Source organism: Tripterygium wilfordii, chromosome 22, assembly GCF_013401445.1.
Source record: "Tripterygium wilfordii isolate XIE 37 chromosome 22, ASM1340144v1, whole genome shotgun sequence".
Lineage (NCBI taxonomy): Eukaryota > Viridiplantae > Streptophyta > Magnoliopsida > Celastrales > Celastraceae > Tripterygium > Tripterygium wilfordii.
In genome coordinates, this window is record NC_052253.1 from 3,252,906 (window position 1) to 3,277,025 (window position 24,120).

The window sequence follows — 24,120 nt, forward strand, 5'->3', positions numbered from 1 at the left end:
AAAAATGGAGTAAAATATGAATACATTTAACGCCTGAAGGCTGAAGCAAAATCGCAATTGAAGTCTAAAACCCTAATCTCGCCTTCCGTCTGCGATTATAGAAGGACCACGAAGCCTCCGCGCCCACGCCCACGCCCACGCCCACGCCCACGCCCGAACTAAATCACGAAGGCAAGCTTTCCTTTCAATTTATATGTTCACTTTCTGTCTTGCGGCATATCAATCTGGTAGTGACAAACACATATTGTTTTCCTTCTTCTTAATCGTAGTCTATATTTTGTGGTTTTTTTTTTTTTGTAATGAAATGATGTGTTTGATTCTTGACTGCAAAAATTCAATCTTTGAATGGTATGCAATGAGAAAAAAAACAGAGGTTGATGCACTGAGTGTCACTTCGCTTTTCTCTTCTTTTGGGTTTCCCGAATGTTCTGTATTCCGTTTTGGCTTTCATAGGAGGGTAGGAAATTATATATGTGTGTGTGTGTGTGGTTTTAAATAGTCTTATTGATATTTTTAATATGCCGTATATTCATTTTATGTTTATTGCTTAATTACAGTATAGTCTGAGGAATGGTGGCTGCAAAGGTTTCACTTTAATGTCTAACATGCTAGGTTTTGGGTATTTTGATTGCTCTGAGATTTTGGATGGGGAGAGAAGCAGAGTATAGTTCATGAATTGAACTTTTAATTGCAAAAACGTAAAGGGTGGCTTGCTTGCTGTTTTCTTCTTAACCCGATTTTATTTTCTAGTTCGGTTTTCTTTGAAATTTACTATTCTCGATTTTGCAATCAGCAGCCATGGCCGAAGAAGCGGGGATGTTTACGGTTCCTCAAACCATTGGTAGTGTTTTGTGTTGCAAATGTGGTGTCCCAATGGAGCCAAATGCTGCCAATATGTGCGTGAAATGTTTACGATCAGAAGTTGATATCACAGAAGGTTTACAGAAGAATGTGATCATTCTGCATTGCCCTGAGTGTGATAACTACCTGCAGCCGCCGAGAACTTGGATTAAAGCCCAGTTAGAGTCAAAAGAGCTGTTGACCTTTTGTGTTAAGAGGCTGAAGAATTTGAATAAGGTCAGGTTAGTGCATGCAGAATTTGTTTGGACTGAACCCCACTCTAAGAGGATCAAAATTAGGCTGAGAGTTCAGAAAGAGGTTTTAAATGGTGCGATACTTGAACAAGCATACATTGTCGAGTATGTTCAGCAGGAGAACATGTGTGAATCTTGCACAAGGGTTCAGGCCAATCCTGATCAGTGGGTTGCTGCTGTGCAACTCCGTCAACATGTGTCTCACAGAAGGACTTTTTTTTATCTGGAGCAGCTGATTCTGAAGCATGATGCTGCTGTTCGTGCCATTAAAATCAAGCAGATGGATCAAGGTATTGATTTTTTCTTCTCTAATCGCAGTCATGCTGTGAAATTTGTGGAATTTGTGGGTAAAGTTGCTCCCATTCGGAGTCGCCATGACAAACAGCTCGTCTCACATGATTCTAAGAGCAATAACTATAATTACAAGTACACTTTCTCTGTTGAAATATCCCCAATCTGCCGTGAGGATTTGATCTGTCTTCCACCAAAGCTTGCTAGTAGTTTAGGAAATATTGGTCCTCTTGTGATCTGCACAAAAGTGACAAACGCCATTGCTTTGCTAGATCCATTCACTCTTAGGCACTGTTTCTTGGATGCGGACCAGTATTGGAGGGTATCTTTTAAGTCCCTACTCACTAGCAGGCAGCTTGTGGAATACATTATATTGGACTTGGAGCCTATTTCTTCTGAAGTTAATATTGGTGGATCTAAGTATGTTCTAGCTGATTGCCAAGTGGCTCGTGTGTCAGATTTTGGGAAGAATGATACAATTTTCAATATAAGAACACACCTAGGTTATCTATTGAGACCTGGGGATTATGCTCTTGGTTATGACTTATATGGCGCTAATAGTAATGATATTGAGTTGGACAAGCACAAGCGTCTCAACATTCCTGAAGCAATCTTGATGAAGAAGAGCTATGAAGAGAAGCGCCATAGGAAGCGTGGGAAGGCACGTCCATATAAACTGAGGTCTCTCAACATGGAAGTTGATGAATCCCAGAGTAGAGCCGATCAAGAGAAAATGAGCTCTGAGTATGAACAGTTCTTGAGAGATTTGGAGGAGAACCCTGAGATGAGGTTCAATATATCATTGTACCGTAATAAAGAATATCAGCCCTCTGAGGTTGCATCCATGACTGATGGAGAAGATCTACCTTCTGTTCCTCTGGAAGAGTTGCTTGCTGATCTCGAGATAAGTGATGAGGAAGATGGAGACGAGAGCATGAGAGAGTGACAAGAATTTTGGCCTGCTTAACTGTGTCGTTTTGTGAGCTCTGTCTTTATAACATTAGTTAATTTGTACTGTTACTTATTTTATGATTTTTACTTTCGTTATTCGAAAAGCAATAAATGTTTCCATATGATTGGAAAACAATTTTGTTCCTGTCACAAGATCTATGTGGTCATACTACATTTCTTTCACATTGTTTTGTGGGTACCTCATAGTTGCAACTGCAGCCACCAAGGTTGTTTTACTATGTTACCTTGTTTTCTAGTTGTTTTGGTGATACCTTGTCTTTTAGTTTGTGTGGAATACCAGGCTTATTACAGTTTCATTTTTATTTTGGAGATTTGGCTTCAAACAAAAGCTCGTGTTAAGCGGATAGGAGTGAACAGTCACTTTTTTTTTTTTTTTATTGAATATGTACATTTGTACATATTGTTGCTGAGATCAAAGCCCCTGAACGATTATATTCAGAATGTCTACAGTTTTCTGGGAAAAAATCCAACTGAAAAACCAGACAAAATTGCTGTGGGATGTAAAACCCACACACCCAGAAACAGACTCATGAACATATTGCACTGTAGACCAGTAGACGTATAAACAATTTGTGAATATATCATTAATAATAACAATTTACAAAAAAGTTCTAAAAGAGTTCAATGAATACATAAAGAAGACAATTAGTTTTGAGCAGAAAGAACTCACAACATGTCAGAGCTCCATCTCTTGTTGTTCTGGATTTTTAGCTTCGATGTGTTTCTTAGCTAGAGCATTCTTCCTAATCTGCTTGTACTCCTTCCGCCTCTGACGACTAGCCATCTCCTCCGTGGTCATGCTTACGAGAGCCTCTGGTGTAACCTTCCCATGGAGAACCTTCCTCCTCAAGTCAGGGTTTTTGGGATCCTTGAGATTGAACAATATTGATCTGTACCTGAGTTTTTTTGGGCCATTGAAGGAACCCATCATCTTGTACATAACCGACTCAATCTTGGTTGCCAAAACACTTGGGTTGATTTCACTCACTCTGCCATTCTCAGCGACAGCTTTAGAGAGAGAATCCTGAACAACTTCTCTCACTTTGTCTCGTGAGATATCGATATTGCCTGGATTGGTAGGCGAGGCTTTCTTTTGAGTCGGAGACATCGTCGCGGAATCGCAGGTTGGTGCAGTTGGTTTTCGATGAAGCTTGAGACGGATAACCAGGTTTCCTCTGACGATAGTCTTGGTTTCTCTGGTATCATCGATGATTTTCTTGTCCTGTTTGGCATCAGAGACTGTGTTCTTCAATTTCGAAATCAAAGAGACGGTGGCAGTTCGAATTTTGACGATGGGATGCTTCGTGAGAGGGAAGAGTTCCCCTTGAGTGGACTCAATAAGACTGGGTGTCATCGGGAAGTCTTGGAGCCTTTTCAGGGCATCCAAACAACGAAAGACTTCGGCTTCACAATGGGAGACATTGTTGATTGCGGAAGCAGCCATGGCAGTCCTCCTAGCGACGTCAATCAAACGCAGCAACTCCCTTTCCATTGATCGCAGTAATCAGTGATGGTGTCTCCAGATGATGAAGAAGAGAACAAGAGATTGCCAGAAAAACAGAGAGCAAGATAGGGATTCAATGAATGTAGAAAAAGCCGATATGTGTATATACATATTGATCTGTATTACTAATTCTTCCATGATTAGGTTTTGGATTTAGGAATCCTAGTTTCAGTTTCCTAACACAAGTCGGTGTTGGTTGCCGTTAATTTAACGCGGCAAGTTTTGGTTCGTTTAGAGTCGCGCCGTACTGAGTTGTCGTAACCCGACCCGACTCGATATGTTTTTGCCCCCTTCTCGGACACTATTTCGTGTCTATTTAATTTCCCCAGCCGAACCCAGATGCCAGAATCCAGTATTTCCCGCCAATTTTTGTGTGGTTAGAGCGCCTGAGAGTAGTAGCAGCCTGTCATACATCCCACATCAAAAAAAAAGGCTCAATGAAGTGTTACTATATAATATTAGACAATCCTAGCATTGATAAATCGGTTTTCCAATGATTAGTTAGGCCCATAACAATTGAAAAACCGGTTTATTAATGTTAGGATTGTCCAATATTATATGGTGACACTTCTTCAATGAGTCCCATCTTTTCAATGTGGGATAGCAGTAAAGGGTTTGTTCAGCAGTTCAGATACTTTCTTCTAAATTTGTGGGGTAACTGACAGTTTGGATTTTTGCATTTTCAAGTGTTGTTGCAAATGCGTAGAAGTTAGAACCCCACCTCAATGTGTGCTTCAGCGAATGTTTAGTCGATGACGATATGATGTCTTTGGACCACAATATCACTCGTGATTTCCCAGTTGAATGTGCCCTTAAGTTTCCAACAGAAGAAACATAAACAAGATCACACAGCGCGCCCGTTCAGTCGTCGGAGTCCAGCAGAGCCTGAATCGCATGAATATTCCAATAATTGTGTTGATTGAGGCAAGGGAATCAGATGGATGGAGAACAAAGTACTCCAAATATATATATACACACACATAATTGCAGAAGGGAAAAAAAAATGAAGGGGCATGAATTTCAGCTACAATAGTCATAGAAAAATAAATTAAATAATAGGGGATTTGAATCTTATATATGTGCAAGGGACACGGTATACATCAGTACACTCACAATACTACTTTGATTGTTCTAAAACATTACATCTCTCTTCTTTCTCCCTTGTAGACATATGACATAGGTTGAATTTAACATAAACCACCCATCGTAATACAAAACTGAGCACGCTGACTCATTAACGATGAGGAAAAACTTAATTCATTAATCATTATATATAACACTCGAGCAATAGATTGACAAAGGAACAAATATATATTTCACCATATATCAAATTTCAACTTTCTGCATCAATTCAAAAGATCCAGTTCCCAATTTCACCGGTAAACCAAGACAGATCCTAGCAGATGGGGTGTCCAAATTGTCCCTTTCCCCAAGATATGCGGCCTCAACAAAGAACTTGGACGCTGTCTCAAAAGACATTTTAATAAAAGGAGATATAGAGTCTTTTATGGCCCCATGTCGATTCATTGGCCGATACCCCCCAGAGTGGGTCATGTAGTCGGCAATAAGTGTTAGGTGCCTGATATTGACAGATATCCCATACGAACCAAAAACATGCATTACCTCCCTGATGATGGTCTCCCTGGCAGCTTCCACTCCATAAGTATTTAGCATTGCATGAATACTGTTTGAATACAGATACCTGACATCAAGGTGATCCTGCATTTGCCAAAGTGCCTTGAAATCCACTCCAGTCGTATGCAGAGCAGGGATTTTCTCTTTCTCTTCAGATGAGACATCATTCCTTCTCTTGGGATTTTTACCATAGTAAATCACTTGATTTTCTTTGCAATTCGTCACTCTACACTTGTCAATCTTTCCGTATCTTTGAATGTAAACCCTTTCAGCTGTCCGCTCAGCTATCTACAAAATACAAAACAAGGGACTACATGTAGTGATGACGATAAGATATGATAAACAAAATAATGAAGATGGAAAAGATGCCACGCGTTAAAACAACATTATCGTCATGCTAAACTATACTCATCCTTTATAAAAGGCAGTCCATGAGCTTTCTATTTTTCTGAAGTTTCAATTGATTCAAAATTTGCGCTTTCTGACCAAAAGATAGTTGAAAGGTCGCTTACTTTATGGAGTGAAGATACACTATGATATTTATGTAGACGTGTTGGAATTTTCAAGAAATAATGCAATCTAAAAGGCCACATGCTTCATGGATTGTGTTATCACCTTCTTTATAACACCTCTAGCATCACTACAGAGAAAATCTTGAAAGTTCAGCCAAAAGAGGAGCACTAGCTATTGATGTTGTGCATCCATTTACTGTTGCTCTCCCTAAATATTATAAAGAAAGTAAACTGGCTATATATATATATATATATATATATATTCACATAGACACACATATATAATATAGGAGGTAAGGTTTGCATACATCTTGTCCATCCCCCACCCCCCACCCCCAACTGCAGGAGCCTTGTGCATAGGTATTGTTTACTAGACACACATATATGGTAAGTCCTTGTTCCTCAGGATTGCCCCAGCTACTCAGGATAAAAAGTACCTCTCATGAGTCATATAATTTACCTTAAGATTGTTGAAAGCTTAAGAAACATTTTATATTTAAAGTAGCTTTGTCTACTTCCTCGAGTAACACAATTCATTGTCTCTCAAAAGTGCATTAAACAGATTACAACAGATGATAAAAATGCAGATATTAGCAGGAGTCAGAAATTTTGTGCACAAGCGGAAAAAATAGAAATGTGAGCATGATATGGAATTTGAGGAAATATGAGGATACAGAAGTCAAAGTACCTGCGCCAGCAAAAGATGAGGTTCATTCGTAAATTGAAAATGAACCTCAAAATGAAATCCACTAGCTTCAATAAAGATTGCTCGATCAGTTTCCTTTTTGACTAATGCTGCTCTGGACTTCTTTCTTTTGGTTCTTGATTTGGTCTTGTCCTTTGACTCATGCTTCTTCTTGAGCTTCGATTCATGCTTAGTGGAGCGTCTAAGAATTTGACTTTCAATCATCTCACCTTCATCATCATGTGTGCTCATCTCTTTATCCTTGCTAATCTCAGTCTCATTCTCAACACAATTAGTTTCACCTTCAGATCTGGATGACAGCTCCACATCATCCTGATCTGTTTCACCTTCCTCTTCAGAACCATCATCATAATTCATTTCATCACTTGCTTGCAACTTTTGCCTTTGAGCATAGGAACCAAGATCCTCAGCCTCACCACCAGCATCATCCTCATCGCCATCATCATCATTGTCATCGTTTTCCCCATGACGCGCTTCATTGACAGACCCATCTTCATCTTTCGCACCTGAAGCTTTTGCTTGCCCAAAAATTTTAATGCCACTGATTTTGGACAGCAAAGAAAGATGATTCTCTATCGCGTCCTCCAATTCCCTTACAAATACAACTTCTAGGGTCTCCTCCCAATCTTCTACCGTAATATCAGTGTTTTTGGGATAGTGCTCAGATTTGTAAAGCTTCATCTTAAGCTTGTAAATACGACAAATTTGATTGTTCTCCACAGCCGATGGCAGAACGGAAACTTCCATATTCTCTATTATATCTGCAACAGTTATCTTCTTCAATTTATCAGCAAGACGGTTAGCATCATTCCTGCAAATGAATATAAGCATAATTTTGAATGAAGAATATAAGTAAAAAGGAGGAAGGAAGAAGCATCATGTTTTTATTTTTCTTTCTGGTTTTACTTTTTATTTTTTATAATTTTGGAACAGTGATATCATCTATCAAGCATCCTTTCAATTGCGCCAGATCCATAAGACAATTTCCTTATCTATTGACTTCTTTTTCTAAATATTTTGTTGATAAATTAGTTATATTTCGACGAAGAAACAGTCCAAATATCCAGATTGTCGACATTCAATTTCTAGATCAGCCAATATCTCCTTGTTTGCACAAAGCCTTTTTCTTGGAAGATTTCAACGACATACATACTGATTCCTACAAGGGGAAGAATGAATGTACTTTACCAAAAGTCCATTATGAATTTTATAGAACTCACTCTGTTTTCCCTTCTTGCAAGGGGCATGTCATCACTGGAGTTTTAATTTGAGCTGAAGCAGTCATAAATATTTCTTGTAGACGAGGAATTCCAAGAGTCACATTCATTTCACCTCGGCCAGCCAGATGAAAAGTATTCAACCTGCAAGTTATCATATCCACATAATCACATACAGTAGATAAACAAAATAAGACCGAAGTAGCAAAATATATAAAATAGGATATTGGATAAATGGGGAGCATTTATTCTATATTAGCAGATGATATGCTGTCTCTATAATGGGTTATAACTCATAAGTCATATCCCCTTATATCTCCTAGCATTTTTTATATCATTGCAAAGTAGAAGGTTAAAGTGAAGCTGTTGTTTATCATCGTATTCCATATCAGATCATCATCTCGCACCTAAACAACTGAATCCAAGCAATAAAAAGACAACGGCCTTGTACCGCATACCAATCAATGATTTTCAATTAGTCCTGAAGGAAGAAGGCCAGTCATAGGTACTTTCATATATGTAGAAAACATGCTTTTGGAAAAATATTGCTCCACAAAATGAGCAAATCATCATAGGAAAAAAGGTGCGTTAATTGTTACTGCCAATTCAAGTATTGATGTGTCTATAAGGAAATATAAGGAGTTAAAATTATGGACAAGCATAAAACACAATAAGATGTATTTGAAATAATGCGTACATCACTATACACGAGCAATAAAGTACTTAGGCATTAGAATATGAATACCCACATTTTTAAACAGCTATATGCATGTCAAGGGAAGCTGTTACCTTATATAGGTGTAATATGTAACTTTCTTTTACAAAACAACTACAGTATACAGGAACATGTTGACAGTTGATAAATTTTGGCTGAGTAATTATATTACTATTAAAATGGGATTTTCATAAATAAGCTCAACAGACAAATGTCAAATATTTGTTGTTACGCCTGAGTCTACATGAAACATTCTTGAGAATGTATGTGTTGCATTTGGTTTTTGAGAACAACACATCCATCTCTACTAGAAACCAGTAACGTATATCAAACATCAAACTATGTATCATTAACAGAAGCATTTATTCAGAGATGAACTAATGAAGTCAAGAAAAACTCACGTCATCTGTGTTGATGGTTCTCCTACAGACTGAGCAGCAAGCACACCTACTGGTTCCCCAGGCTGGGCGAGACTTAGCAAGAATTTGAGCTTCAATAACTTTATTAGGTCATCTTGTTTTACTAAATTAGAAGAAACCCGCTCATTCAAGGATAAACCGCCCATGAATTTTTCAGCTTTTTCTTGAAGTGCAACAGGCAACTTTGTAATGTAGTTATTAGATGGATCAAGCTGAATATCCAAACTTCCATTGTCCTTTTGTTGTCCACATTTTTTGTAAAGCAATTCCTGATTCTGCAAAAATAGGGGGGAAAAACAAAAGAGAGTTATGGTGACAAACTGACAATCAATGAGTATTTCCAATTCACGTTCAAAAAGATGAGAACAAGATCTCACTGCTGCCAGTGCTTCAAATTTTCCAATAAAACTTGTTCGATGGACATCCACACCATCTTCTCCATATTGAAATTGAACAATGGAACCATCAACATCACGGACAGTATGATCGTAACCGACTTTCAAGCACTCCAGATTTTTTATTAGGCATCTTTGGAGGTATCCACTGCGAGATGTTTTGACTGCCGTATCTACTAACCTATGATATATAAAGACATAAATGTAAGTAAGGAAATGACAACCAATATGGGAAGCCTACACTATGCCATTTGAGTACATAAATCATTTAAAACACTCTATATCTATAATCATTAATGGCACTCAAAACCACAACGATATTATAGACAGCAAAAAAGAATAAAAAGTAGTCAATAATGGAGTAACTGTAAAAAGCATCTTCTGCAATATTTTGATGAACCTGAAAAAACGACCGAAAACTTTGAGATGCACAAAGAAGAAAAGAAAAGAAATAGATAAGCAATGATAAAGAAGATTCGCAAACTATAAATAAACAGATACTTGCATAATGCAAAACCAGTACACAGATCCAGCACCAGCCATTCCAAAATTAATAATAGATAGTTGTGAATGCTGGACTAGCATATTTACCAGATGTTATCTTGTTGGCATACATGGAGTCTCTATTTCAAAAAATAAAAGAAGCCACATTGAGAAAAATTACAAGCTCAGGGTTAATAAGAACACACATAAATAAACACAATGCATCTGATCTTCTCTATTTTATTTGCAGTCATCCTCATACCCTCCTGACCTTACCCCCCAACATAATAACACCCGGTTTGAACACCCTTTCTGCCAATTCACGGAGTTTTGCTTGCCTAGAAAGGGGGATCACAGACATCCAAGCTTTTCTCTGTCACCTCACCTCACCTCTGACTCTAAAGCTGGTCCCCTTCCTTCCAGTTTTGATAAAGGTATTCTTCCCATGCAAATAATGAGCATTTCTTCTTTCTTCTTCTTCTTCTTTTTTTTTTTTTTGTCTATGATGATTCAGCTCCTGAACCTTTAAGTTTCTACGCTGAAAAGACAGGTCGACACTACTAATTCATGGAGTAAATAGGGAAGGTAGAAAGGCAAGATTTGTGAAAGGCCAGACAGGTTGTATTGGGGTGGATTAGCTTCCGGAGAAAGAGCAAGGAGCTTACTTACCTAAGAGCTAAAAGGGCAGGGCTGCCCTTGGAGCGTTGTCAAGGATTGATCTATTCCATTCCTCTTTAAAAAATGAGTCAACTAACCCCGCGCAAAACAAGGAATCAATCTAAAAGTAACAACACATTAAGGGCATGTCACCCATCTAGTGTGACATAAGAGTTACAAGCTACCTCAATTCTAAAACTACTTCCTCGCAAAATGCACAAGAGATATGATGCTATGCATCTGCATGACTTCAGGTATTAGCTCTAACTAATGCGATGAAATGACTTCACAGAGCGTTGAAATGACAACATATCTATTGCATTAAACTATCCTACAATTTACAGCTTTAATAAGGAGGTACAATTTCTTAATGTATCGTGACAGAATCTAAAGGCTGAAATTTGATTTACCCTTCACGACCAGCCATGCAATGGAAGTAGTACTCTTGAGGACGAAGTCCACTAAGAAATCGATCAGTTATAAAACCTCCAGCTCGAGAAGTCCAATCCCATGAATGAAAGCACGGTAATGTCTTTCCAGACACCATACGGGGGACTCGTTTGCCTTCTAATTCTTGTTGACCCAAATGGGAAGATATTTGTTGGAAATTCACCTACTCAAGAAAATGACAACAAACGAAAGAGACAATAATTATTTATGTCCAAACAAGAATCTTATTAACAAACTAGATTTGATGGTATCAGGAAGAAACTAGTTCCGATGGAGTTGTTTATGCCACGTTTGGCATATACACCAACACATTGTGCACATACAAGACTTATCAATGACCTTGATAACAAAAAACTCTGCAGTCAGTAAACCTCCTTGGTAACATTGACATGAAAACAGGGACACTGACATGCACCGGGGGGCATGCATGTATTTCTAAAACTAATTGATTAAAAGATTCTTTTTACTGCGAATTTAGAAGCTGTTTTCTTTCCATTTCCATTCAAGAGTTCTTATGTGTTTCCACGCCCCTTTGAGACCCGGAACAAAAGGTAATAAAAAGAAGACTCTCTCTAATAATTATCAAATAATTGATAAATTTGATAAGAAAAGTCTTTTTTATATCATGCTTCAGTATCAATCCAGATTTAATATCCATCTTGTTTCTAAGACAAAAACAGAGAATTTTCCAATCAAAAAATTTTCTAGCCGGGGTTTTCCCTATATCACAATCTCTTTATGATGCCATGTACGCAATGACCGACACACCAACATAACGTGAATAAGCTGAAGAGAGTGTGAAAAGACGGGCAAAAACCAACCTTACTACCTTTCGCCCCAGAGGTAGTCATTAGAGAAATACAGTTCTTTCCAGATGGTCTTAACAAACCCTCAGATAATAGCTCACTTAAAGCCCCAGAGCTGGTTTTTGCATTAAGACCACTAGTCATCTTCCTGTCCAAAAAGGTCATGGCTGGCTCCCCATCTCTGCGTATGGTTTTCTCAATATCAAACTGGAGGTCTAGTGGATCTGGAAGTCAGATGAATCAAGCTATCATAAGTCAATGACCATCATCAGCTACATTGAATAATAAAAAGCAAAGAACAACCAAAAACCAAGAAAGTTAAACAAAATACAAGTTACACACTCAACAAGAAATATTCCAGAGGAGATATTGATTGATCAAATGTACTATGGTGACAAGGGCATCACTTCTATTTCATACTAGTGGTTAGCATTGAACAAGTAGGAAGACGTCATTTTCTTTTTCGCCTCAATAATAGTTATGTATGCTAGCAACTACCTAGATGCTTTCAAGTGGCATACCACTTTGCGATGCCTAACTGAGTTTCAAGAGAATGTTAGGGTGTTGTCTTACAGTGCCTAGCATTTTGCAGGGTTTTGGCTGGAAGGTTAGAAAAAAATCTTATGAAAGACAGAGTCTGAGGAGTTCTCTAGTTCTTTACCCGGCTTATTCTAATTTAAACCTTCTTAGTACTTGCTCTGATCCATCTAACATCACATTTTGTATCATGGGAAATAAGAAAAGGAATAGTAATGGGAGAGGAAAGGGGATGGTATGGGTATGTAGATGAAGTAATCATGTCTGGTAGTAGAAACAAGGAGGTGAATGGAAATGATCACTGCAAAATGTATGTACAACAAAGGGAGTGGGAATGGAATGGGAATCGTGTACCCTACTATATTACACATAAATAAATTATACTAATATATTATGTAGACTGTAGTTCATTCTTATATGTCCTAAGATATTATATTTCCCTATTTTTAGATGATACCTCATCTTATATGTCCTTAAAGATTTGCTTGGTTCCTAAATAGCTTTATATTACTTGGCTATCATCATCATCATCATCATCAAAGCATCATGCCCCAACATCTTGGGGCAATGACCTTAATTTGTAAGAAATATTAGTTGAAATAACCACGTGATTAGAAGCTCCAATATGATTACTTATTAACATTAGTTCTTAAAAAGGATGAAGAAAGTATATAAAGTAATCCTCAACAGTATGTTTCTGTGATTAACCAGAAGACAATCATGTCTTATCAATTCAGTTAAATATATGGTCAATATAAAATTCATGGACCCATATAAGCTTCATCTACCAGATCAACCCTAATCAAACTTGAAAAATCAAGTCTACTGGATTTGCAAATATTAATAAACCAATTCACAGACACAGTAGAATAGTATATACTGCTTAGTGGAAAATAAAAGTTAGATTCATAGCTTAAAATTTTTTAAAAAGACAGGAAAAACCTCAATACTTCCACATAAATGCATCATTCTAAATTACTAACCATTAATGCTGTATCAAACATTTTCAGTGAGAAAAAAACTCTTCAAAAATCAGCATACCTATTACAACATTTTCGGGAACCTTAATAAATTCACGATGAACTTTTTCACCGATTTCTTCACAACTTTCAAGTTGACTCTTCCTTTCTTCATCTTTGGCTTTAATTATTAAAAGGTCATTCACTCCACATGTGAAACCATGCATCTGGACGAGAAACAATAATTGATCAAACTACAATAAAAAAAGATATCAAAATGCTTAAAACAAATAATATAGACCCAAAGCATTCTGACCTGCAAAAATACAGTAAACAATCGACTCAATGCAGAAAGCAAAAGGCCTGCAGTACTTGAGCCATATAGCTCATGTACTGTATGAACCAAACCATAATCAGCAAACTGCGCCTTGTCAATCACGCCACGAACCAACTCATTTTTATAGATCAACAACTTATCTTCATCAGGCTCCTTATCATCCTTTTTCCCTTTGTGCATTTTATCTCCACCAACTATTTTTTCTTTGCTTAAATAGTCTTCACCATTGTCTTTCTTACCACTCAGTTTCTTTAAGTCAACATCCTTTTCAGTGTTCAGTTTCTCTTCATTACTTCTACTCTTAAAAAAGTCATGAGAGATTTTCCCTCCTTTCTCAACTGTAAATGGAGGTCTACCACGAGTAATATGATTCAGCACAGCAGAAATGACCTACAAAAATATTAATTAGCAACAGAAAGTCCAACTGATTTATCTCACATGCATCTGTTTACATTCAACTAAGCACTACAGAGATCAGATTAGTGGGGGAATACTGGAAAACAGATCTCTCACACTTTAAAACCAACAAGTCATCTACATATCTCAAAATCAATTTCAATGCGGTTCTAACCTGTTTACCAGTCCATAATGGCTCCGGCTTCCATATAGTAGGCAAAAGAGACTCCATCTCATTCTCAAAACTAGAGATCAGAACTTTATTTCCAGGTTTTCCAGCAAATGAAACTGATCCACCAGTACCCACACCAGAACTATAAAGAAGCTGATTAAATTCATCACGACTTAAGAAGGTATCCCTCTTCGTGAGAAGTACAGCACTTATGATGTGATCCTGATGAATTTAGAAGGCAAAAGAAAATAATTACACATAACTTTGCTGATGAACAAGGAAAACACAAAATAAAAACTGTAGAGAATAAAATATTTGTCAACCATAAACCAAAAAGGGCTGAACAAATTAATATGACACTGGAAAAATCCATGCTACAAAAGAAAATAATGAGAAGATATACATTGCCATAATATCCTTCAGTAAAGAAAACCAAAGATGGATATTGTTAAATTGTGAATAAAACCTGAATTAAGGATCTAATTGGATCACCAGAGGATGGCCTGATATATTGATCGTTGGCGTTAACAATGTTATAAGCTTCTGCACGTGAGACTTCATCTTGGGGGAAATGAACATTCATTTCATCACCATCAAAATCAGCATTGTACGTGCTGGAAAAGACAAGTTATTCAAAATCATCATTGGCCATGCACTTGCAAGTAAAATATCCGAAAAGAATATAGAAAATACACATATATACACGCAGAAATGATAGAAGTATACAACTTAAACACCTGCAGTTGGCATAGTGCATCCGAATTGTCTTCTCTCCCTTCAAGACACGAACCACGTGTGCCATTATACTGGGCTTGTGAAGCGTGGGCTGACATGCAAAAATATGAGCCAAATCAAAGCAAAAACAAAGGCGGCGAATGATTGCAATTATAAGTAGTTATTCAAGTTACATGAATCAAAAGGAAAAATGTATTGTAAGTGACCCATTTTGCAGCAGTGAAAGTTCTCATCCGACATATTCCTCTAATTATGATAAGCACGGACAAATAGCAAAAGAACTTGAGTCTATCATCAAGCCTCTATAACATTCAGGCTATATAGATTTAACTGGTCATACCTGTCGATTAACAAGCACAACATCCCCATCTTGCAAGTGGCGATACACAAGTTTTCTTTCAAATTCATGATCACAACCATTTCCAGGTTCCAACACTGCTCCTCTCGAAGAAGGTAATTTCCTTGATATAGAAATACGCATCTTACGGCTTGCTGGTAATTTCACAGTGGACAATTTATCAACATAATGTGTGGCTCCGGGATGAATTTCTGATCCATTGATTACAGCGTCCCTCAACTTCCCAACATTCCAGGGAGTCACTCTCTACAAAGATTGTAAATCAAAAGGCAAAATGTAAAACGTAAAGATTCAGATCAAGGCATTCAACTATTAACAATTTTCTTCATAAAGATAAGCAAAACATGATCAAGAGTATGATAGATAAATATAATTGTTACAAGTATAATTTTCTTGGCTGTCAAAAATTCACCACCCCGTAAAAGGAACCAGAAATAAGAGTTATGAGAGGCCAGTTTGGCACCGCAGTGGTAATCTATTCAAGAGCTTTAAAAATAAGTACTGTGAAGTAAAGACGATGTCGTAGAAAATACAATTATCATTTATCATAAAATAAAATCTTGGAAAGTACTCCAAGTCTATCTACAAAAGAGGCAAAAAATCCTAATAGCATTTCAACTCTTATGCACAACCTGCTTTCGGAATCAGCCCATTCACAATTATTTGTCATCCTTGGTGCTTGAATAATCTTCTTTTCGATTCCCAAAAAAAACTAACTCTCCTAATTGTAGGAATCTAATTAAACTTCTAAGGTGTCAAGAAGTACACCCACTCCCCAAAGTTTCCAAGCAACTACTAGCCACAAACAGTCTCCATGCAAATCTCCACCACCATTTCCCAGAAAATTCCCTCTTTCCTTCTTAGTGAATGACATCCTCATCTGGCCTGCCCCCCTATAAGTCTCTCATATATTTTAATTATATATGCCATGCATGAATTGCTAAGAAGATACACATAATGTGTTAAACAGGATAATGAATACTTTTCAAAGTCTCAATTCCGCCCCTAGTTAAAAAGAAATTGAGTATTCAACCACGCAACTCATGAAATTTGTGTAGTAAACATTCAACAAAAAAACAAAACTGCAATAATCTTGCTCCACAACATATCACGCCAATACAACAGCTTGTACCTACAAGCTACCACTTGATAAGAACAGTACTTCAACATTGTGCATGGGCTGATCCAGAAAAGGAGAGAGGGTGAGAAGGAAGGGGAGGCAATAATTGACCATTGTTTTGACATCCACAGTACCCCCTATGTAAGAGCCAGCAAGCATTTGCAACAAGGGAAGGTGCATCGAATGTCAATGCAAATTGAAGTAATAAAGGTTAGGTGAGACAAGCTTCAACAACATTTAAGCAGCTTAGTATCAGTCTGCAAGACAACAAAAAATCCTCTTCCTCCAGCATTTTATTGCAACTTCTCATACAGAAAAAGCTTAGTTGTACCTCTTCCTGTCTCCTTTCATAATTTAAAATAATCCTAGCCTTAAATAATAGAATAAAAGATAGCAAACTAAAAAACCTCTGCCGTACCAAATCATTTAAACCAAAAGAATACAGCAACAGCCGCTACAGTCCTACTTTGGCTCTAGCATCATTCACTCATATTCAGAACACATGAAACTATCACAGAACAAAATATAGAAATCAAACCAAAAGATATTATCTATACCGGAAGCGTTTCCATCCATACTCACCTCAGGATAAGTTAACCTCAATGCAAAATATGGAGGAATTCCAATTTCATTAACTGCTAAATAAGGATCTGGGGATATGACAGAACGGCATGCATAATTAACCCTCTTTCCCATCATTTTCTGCCTGAACATGCCCTCCTTCTTCTCCAGCAACTGACATATCCCAGAAGGCACATCTCTTTGACCTTGACCTACCATGTCAAGAATATGATAATTTAGCACACTGCCATATATAATATATGAGAGTGTGTGTAGTCGACAAAAACATTTAGACAGAAATTGATCATAAATGACAAAAAACAGAAAATAGCATCATACTATTCACCTGCGCATAATGTGAAATGTATATATCCTTTACAAAAATATCAATGGATTTCTATGGACACTCAAGTATCCACGAGGATTTTATCTCCAGTTTTCATTTTTCAATGCATTTATTTCAGCTGAAAAGCCATAACATACAATTTTCCATGGAGTCAAACATAACTTCGGGTCAATCAGCAAAGAGGCAAACATCATCAGAGGTTTTTGTAGATCAATTAAATTAGGCTTTGAAAAATCGCGTTGCATTGACTGTTGGACAACTAATTTTTTCTATTTTCCAATGCTTTTGAAAAACTTTTGCATGCATGTGTGTGAGGATGGATTGAACTACACCTGATTCAACGATCAATTCCACACACACACCGGCTCTTTCAGATAAAGCATAAATTTGCTCATTGTTCATTGCAACCCACACATCACAGGTTGTCATGGGTTGGACCTGTGAAGCATTCTTCTCAGATCCCACCACTAATGAGGGAGACAAGCAGACTGTCTATGAAATGGCTAGGCTCCCAAAAGAAAAAAGCAAGTGACAAACTCAAATGGGGTTAGTGGTAAGCACTAAGCAGAGCCTTGTTTTACCAATCCCTCTACCAAATGAATCTCTCCAATGTAATTCATCGATCACACCTTACGAAGTCATCCACTCCCGTCTTCAAGCCGCAACCATAAATCACATCAGAAAGAACAACACCACCCTTACAGTCTCAACACATCTCAAAAACTTCTTCTCCTCATATGCCATGTTGTCACACAACATAGGCTTGACCCACCATTCGCTGAGATCATAATATGGGTCATGAGGCACTCAACTAAAATTGCCCAAGAACGAAAATCAACAAATAACAACAGCATATTTGTTCTTCATTTTCTTCTGGTATAGACTAGAGAACTATTATTTACATAATCAGATTATGTAAGCAAAAAGCTTGTTTACCTATGCTTTACCAAGCAAAGATCCTTAGGGAGCACGGTGTTGTTTCTTCCTCCCTCTTTGCTCCTCTGCTTTGTTCTCTTAGCTTAATTTTTCTTTAACTTGGCTTATTTTTCTCCAGATCAATATTTTTGTTCTTGCGTCAAATTTTTTCCCACATCATGTGTACAGATTGTGAATTAAAGTCATTCACTAAGGCACTGTTTATACAAAACTTCTATTTAACTTTGATTCTTCTTTACATCTTCTAGAAGTAATAAAAAGCATATCCTATTATGCGAAAACTGTAAAACATAGGTATCAAACTCAATTTAGAGACGTAACCTCGGATATAATTTTGTTGGCAAAATTAAAGTGTGTAAAATTGCACTCAATCACAATCAAAACTTATACACAAAACAAACGGAAATATACAAGGAAATGTAATACCACAATTGTACTTACCCGCCTTTTTACTGTCGAACAAGATATTAACAGATTGCTGAAGTTCCATCCACCTTCGTTCCATAGACTTGTCTACGCTGTTAGCAATGGCATTTCCCAATAATATATTGGACTTCAGCACCTTAACTAATAAATTAGTATGTGGATGCTCCATCACCTGTAGACACCAAACAGCAAAGCATAATGCTATTATCAAAAGGATGGGCAAAATCTTTTAGGATAGCCAAAATCTTCAGACTACAAATAGCTTGATTATGAATCTTTTCTTGTTTTGTTTCATTTTCGGCCAATTTCTTTCCCATGTTATGCTCTTGGGATGCACTTACTTAGTACTCATCATAAAATTCTTCTTTTGCTTTCGGGATAAAGAAAAAAAGACAGCAGACCAACAGAACTAAATTCATAATCCTCATCCAACTTCTACTTCAGAAGTAAAGTACATTCAGAAACAAATAGAGTTCAGATACTACCAGACTCAATTTGTGACCATGATCTGCGTCTGCCGACTCTGCCGTCAATATAAATCCTAATTCTCTTTAATTTAAACCATTCTACTTAATAAGTAATATCTCTCTCCTAATAGATTACATAATGCATCAGCATCATATATGCATAAAGTATAGTAGTCTATATTCCCAATCATGGTATGCACAATTACTCTGAACCATGAAACCACAGGAGCAGATGTCATATACAGGATGCTTTAGTGCACTAGGAAGCTGTTCTTTTTTTGTTTCATTTATTTTAGTGAGAAAGTACAACAGAAGCTACTAAACAAATTTAGGAAGGTACAAACTAATTAGAGCATATTGATGGTGGCAAAGCACAAAACAGGAAGAAGCATATGCTAAACGAGGACAAAAGTAAAAGAGTGCTTCCCCTTAGAGCAAATAGGAACCTTTAAATCAAGTAATATTACCCTATCTAGGGATTCAGTAATACTACAGGGAAATCCCCTGCTGCAAAAGATCAATATCCTAATGAGGCAAATTCCAGCGAGACTTTGGACAACTCTCATTATTGAAGTTTAAATTGATATGTATCAAGAACATTAAATTTGTAACAGTTAGTATCTTACAATCACATCATATTAACGATTGTAAGTTGGTCCATCAAAGTATAGAATCATCTATATTAAGCGCTAAGACAGAATTTCAAGAAGAGGACAGTTTTTATTACTCTTCTGGACTTAGAATGTAATTATTTGTCCATTCAGTTAGTGACTTGCAATTGGTCCATCACAGTAGCAATCATTAATATTAAGCGCTAAGATAGAATTTCAAGAAGAGGAGAGTTTCATTGCTCTTCTTGACTTGAGATTGCTATTAGTTGTCCAACTTTGAAGATGAAATAATTGAAAATCATCTCATAGCAGGTGGTGTAATTTAATTGAGTACTTACAGAATCACCTGCTCTCGCAAGGGGGCGGAATTTGATTGGAGGAACAAGAATTTTCTCCAAAAAGAACATCGAGGGACCCACTTGCTTACCGAATCCCTTCTGCTGAATATCACCAATAAATGAGCAGAGTTGAGCTTCATTTTCCCATAACAGCTTTAAGATATTCTTAACCTGCAATTGAAAGAAAAAAGAGCAGAAATCGTATTTATCACAACTGTTGTTGTTTCAAAGGAGATTAAATTGCTTACATCCATGACCATAACAAGACTTCCAAACATCAAGCAAGTACCAATCACCAACTCAAATCTGACAGAATACATACTTCTGAAGGTAGCAAGGATCCCTTGAAGAAATTCTTCTGTTCAATGAACGCTGTGAGTACTTCTCTCCCTTTTCGTCTATGCTTTCCTTTACCACTATCTGGAGTCCCATGAGAGGAATGTGTTTCAGCTTCATCACCACTGTTTACTGAGAACACTCCCGAAGCATCAGTACCGTCATCCAGCTCAGTTGTTGCTCCATCTCCACCAGTGATTGCCCCTTTCACACTGAACCCCCTAAGAACATTTGCTGCAGCAAGTGCATCTGAAACACCACCCTGCAGCAAATCAATTTAGACAGGAGAAGAGAGACGGGCAGGTAAAAAAGCAATTTCAACAGGAAAGGCATTACAGTACATAGCTAATACATGAATCCACAAGAGACGTTAGTAGGAATCCATCACATGGATTCTGCTCCGCCATTTATTCCTGTCAAAAACTATGTTCACCACTAGTTCAATCGTGTCCATGTCCTTTCCTTTTAATGGAAAAATGATAGTTTATAGAAGACGGCACCCAGGAGGTGCCAAGAAACGCACACGATTACATTAGATTAAAGACAGTCTTTCTTATGCTCTCATATGTCTTAACCTTTGCATTGAACCCAAAAGAGCAAATGGTGAAACCATAAGCACTCAATCTTGTGAAACCATGTCCTTTCTTATCACTTCCAACCATGCCCTCTTTCGGTCACCCACTTCTCTTTTTAGTGTTTCCTACTTGAATGTGGTCAAGCCTACAATCTACCGTGCCACTATTTCTATGTTGTACATGTCAAAAGTGTTTTATTAATAATGACTGAAAGTTAAGGCAGGGTTGCAAAAGCAAAATACTGAAACAAATTATGTCCTCAAAAATATAATATTCCATCGAACTCGAGACTCATGGATTACGGATCACGATCATATACTTGGTTAAGTAAATTAAGGTCCAATAACTCAAAAAGAAATAATACGGATGCCGTGATGATAAAGACACAATACAAGAGGCATCACTCTGAAGGGTTAGTAGTGGTTAAAGTATCAAGGCCTTTCTTAAAGATTTCAGGACTGAAGGATTAGGTCAAAAGTATCAAGGTCTTTCTTAAAGATTCCAAATGTCTTTCAAGTATATGTATTTCCTTTTGCCAGGCTTTGTAATTCTTGTTGTATCCTTCTTCTTTTGATTTCACCTCCATGGTGGCCCTGAATAAAAATCCTTTTGCATTCGAAAGAAACATATGAAAAAGCTTCTAGTATTACTTCACTTTTATCTTCTTGAAATTAAACACCAGAGATTTTTACTCATAAGCAAAGTTCAAAAATCCACACAAGCACAACAACCCAGCACCTCATCACTCAGACAAAATGATAAGCATACAGGATAAATACGAATTAATATAGTGCAATCTCTCAACATGAGATTAAATTTTGGTTGTCAATAGGAATCCGTAAGTAGTACACTCGCTAAGAAAATTCTTGGAAAAACCCCAACAGGAAAAGAAGCAGAAAAGACATACCTTTTGAAACCACCCAAAGAAGGGTTTGCTGATCGTAGGGCTTTTAGCATTGCAGTTCTCACATTTTTTAATTTTCAGGTTCAGAAAGGTATTCAAAACAAATTTCGCTTCAGTAAACTGCATAGAAGTCCATTCCTGCTGCTTCAAAGCATCATCATCAGTGCATTGTGCACCAGAGTGAACTGTGGAACTTGATTCGTGGCTTCCACTGCTGTCCTCTGGATATTCATCCAGTGAGGATGAGTCCAACCTTTTAGCTCCAATAATATCACCTTTTATGATGAGTTCCAATTGAGAAACACACTTCTTGACCTTAAATTCACATAAAGTTCACCAAACGGGAAAAAGAAGAAGCAAGACAAACAAATCAGCAAACGTAATCCAACAGAAACAATAAAAGAGTAGAAATACCATAACTGCAAGGCCAACGACACTACTTTAACCTCATAGCAGAAAATTGAAATTACCTGGCTTCTGTTGGCCTTAAAATGATGGCAAAAGAAGCACACCTCTCGCAGAAGAGTATAAAGAGTATGGAATAGCAAGGGATTATAAACAGGAACAAGAAGGTCAATATGACCACAATGTCCTGGACAATTAAACGCCCCCTGCCCACATGACTTACAACTGCATCACCGAAAAAAATACTGCTAACATCAGTAAACCACATACGTCAAAATTCCAAAACAAATTGCAGCACAAAGAGAAGACGGATATCAATATCAAGCACAAACAAACAAACAGTATTGTATTCCAAAACATAGATACAAAATCAACTACGACGACTCACGGAGTTCTCTCATCAAGCGGCCCCAACGCAGGATCATAAAGTCCTCCAGGAACAGGTTGGTTCACAGTATCAACAAGCCTGTCACTTGTTATCCTCACGAGGCTATGCTTCTGAATGTCTTCATCGGTCATAAAGCTGAAGACAACTCCACCAATTTCTTCAGTGACTACATCGGAGGTTTGAGCCATTGCAGGAATATCTCTGAGACTAAATCAAAGTAGAAGTTGAAGAGTTGACCGAAAAGATGATGCGAAAAGAATTTAGGAGGGGAAACTAGGGAACAGTACTACCGATTGAGATGATCAGAGTGAGACGGTGAGGGTGGGAGAGGGTGAGATTAGGGTTTAGGGATGGTTTAATGGACATCTAAAAGCAGTTCTGTTCGTCGGTTTCCTAGTGTTGATAGTAAGATTAAACTATGTCGTTTTAGTGTTTTGAAAACGGATCGGATCGGCCGGTATGGCCTGTCCAACCGGTGACCGGGCATGCATCCGGTCCGGTCAGCACATGTAAAACCGGTGAATTTTGAAACAGGCGGTTTTTCATGGAAACCGGCCGGTTTCCGGTTAAACGGATTGAACCACCCGGTATTTTTTTGGTAAGAATAGGCAGTTTCCGGTTAAACCGATTGAGCCGGCCGGTTTGCATGAACCAATTAACCTTAGAAAATAACATTTTTGGTAAGAATTGGCGGTTTCTGGTTAAGAATTGGCGGTTTCTGGTTAAACCAATTGAGCCAACCGGTTTGTATGAACCGGTTAACCTTGAATAAATGGAAAAAATAAGTGTTTTGAAAACGGATCGGATCGGCCGGTATGGCCGGTCCAACCGGTGACCGGGCATGCATCCGGTCCGGTCAGCACATGTAAAACCGGTGAATTTTGAAACAGGCGGTTTTTCATGGAAACCGGCCGGTTTCCGGTTAAACGGATTGAACCACCCGGTATTTTTTTGGTAAGAATAGGCAGTTTCCGGTTAAACCGATTGAGCCGGCCGGTTTGCATGAACCAATTAACCTTAGAAAATAACATTTTTGGTAAGAATTGGCGGTTTCTGGTTAAACCAATCGAGCCAACCGGTTTGTATGAACCGGTTAACCTTGAATAAATGGAAAAAATAACGTTTTTGGTAAGAATAGAACTCATAACCTTTATGAAAATCTAAAATCTCTTACCAACTAGGCTACTTCACATTTTTTGTTTAGGAAACGAAGTGAATTCAATATAATATATTGAATTATGACCTTTATCTTATTGGAAAATATAATATATTCATTGTGTCTGATTAAAAATATGATATATTTAATAAATACATTAATTAACTCATTACTCATTAGATTAAATGTGAATTTTTTAAA

The 24,120-nt window shown here is 37.5% G+C and overlaps 3 protein-coding genes across 6 annotated transcripts; 1 reads left to right on the plus strand and 2 right to left on the minus strand.

The window, feature by feature from the left end:
- The first annotated feature begins 55 nt into the window (after positions 1 to 55).
- LOC119991848 (60S ribosomal export protein NMD3-like) lies at positions 56 to 2,535 on the plus strand. Of its 4 annotated transcripts, none has more exons than XM_038838341.1 (2): positions 56 to 171; positions 797 to 2,535. In XM_038838341.1, exon 2 carries the CDS (start codon positions 799 to 801, stop codon positions 2,329 to 2,331), a length of 1,533 nt encoding a protein of 510 aa, XP_038694269.1. In that variant the 5' UTR covers positions 56 to 171; positions 797 to 798; the 3' UTR covers positions 2,332 to 2,535. The 4 variants fall into 4 exon arrangements, with proteins under 4 accessions (XP_038694269.1, XP_038694270.1, XP_038694268.1 ...); XM_038838342.1 differs by having other exon boundaries at positions 148 to 171; positions 794 to 2,535; XM_038838340.1 differs by having other exon boundaries at positions 158 to 227.
- Positions 2,536 to 3,033: 498 nt separating this feature from the next.
- Positions 3,034 to 3,849, minus strand: LOC119991382 (transcription elongation factor TFIIS-like). The gene has a single exon (XM_038837745.1). It carries the CDS (start codon positions 3,847 to 3,849, stop codon positions 3,034 to 3,036), a length of 816 nt encoding a protein of 271 aa, XP_038693673.1.
- Positions 3,850 to 4,896: 1,047 nt separating this feature from the next.
- Positions 4,897 to 23,130, minus strand: LOC119991075 (DNA-directed RNA polymerase I subunit 1). Its single transcript, XM_038837265.1, has 20 exons — positions 22,764 to 23,130; positions 22,441 to 22,600; positions 21,974 to 22,285; positions 20,478 to 20,753; positions 20,156 to 20,326; positions 18,755 to 18,911; positions 17,053 to 17,243; positions 15,333 to 15,596; positions 14,995 to 15,083; positions 14,724 to 14,871; positions 14,261 to 14,479; positions 13,669 to 14,079; positions 13,435 to 13,579; positions 11,872 to 12,080; positions 11,011 to 11,213; positions 9,443 to 9,641; positions 9,048 to 9,340; positions 7,935 to 8,075; positions 6,697 to 7,525; positions 4,897 to 5,784 (listed from the first exon to the last, which is right to left on the minus strand). Exons 1-20 carry the CDS (start codon positions 22,949 to 22,951, stop codon positions 5,188 to 5,190), a joined length of 5,202 nt encoding a protein of 1,733 aa, XP_038693193.1. The 5' UTR covers positions 22,952 to 23,130; the 3' UTR covers positions 4,897 to 5,187.
- Positions 23,131 to 24,120: the final 990 nt, after the last annotated feature.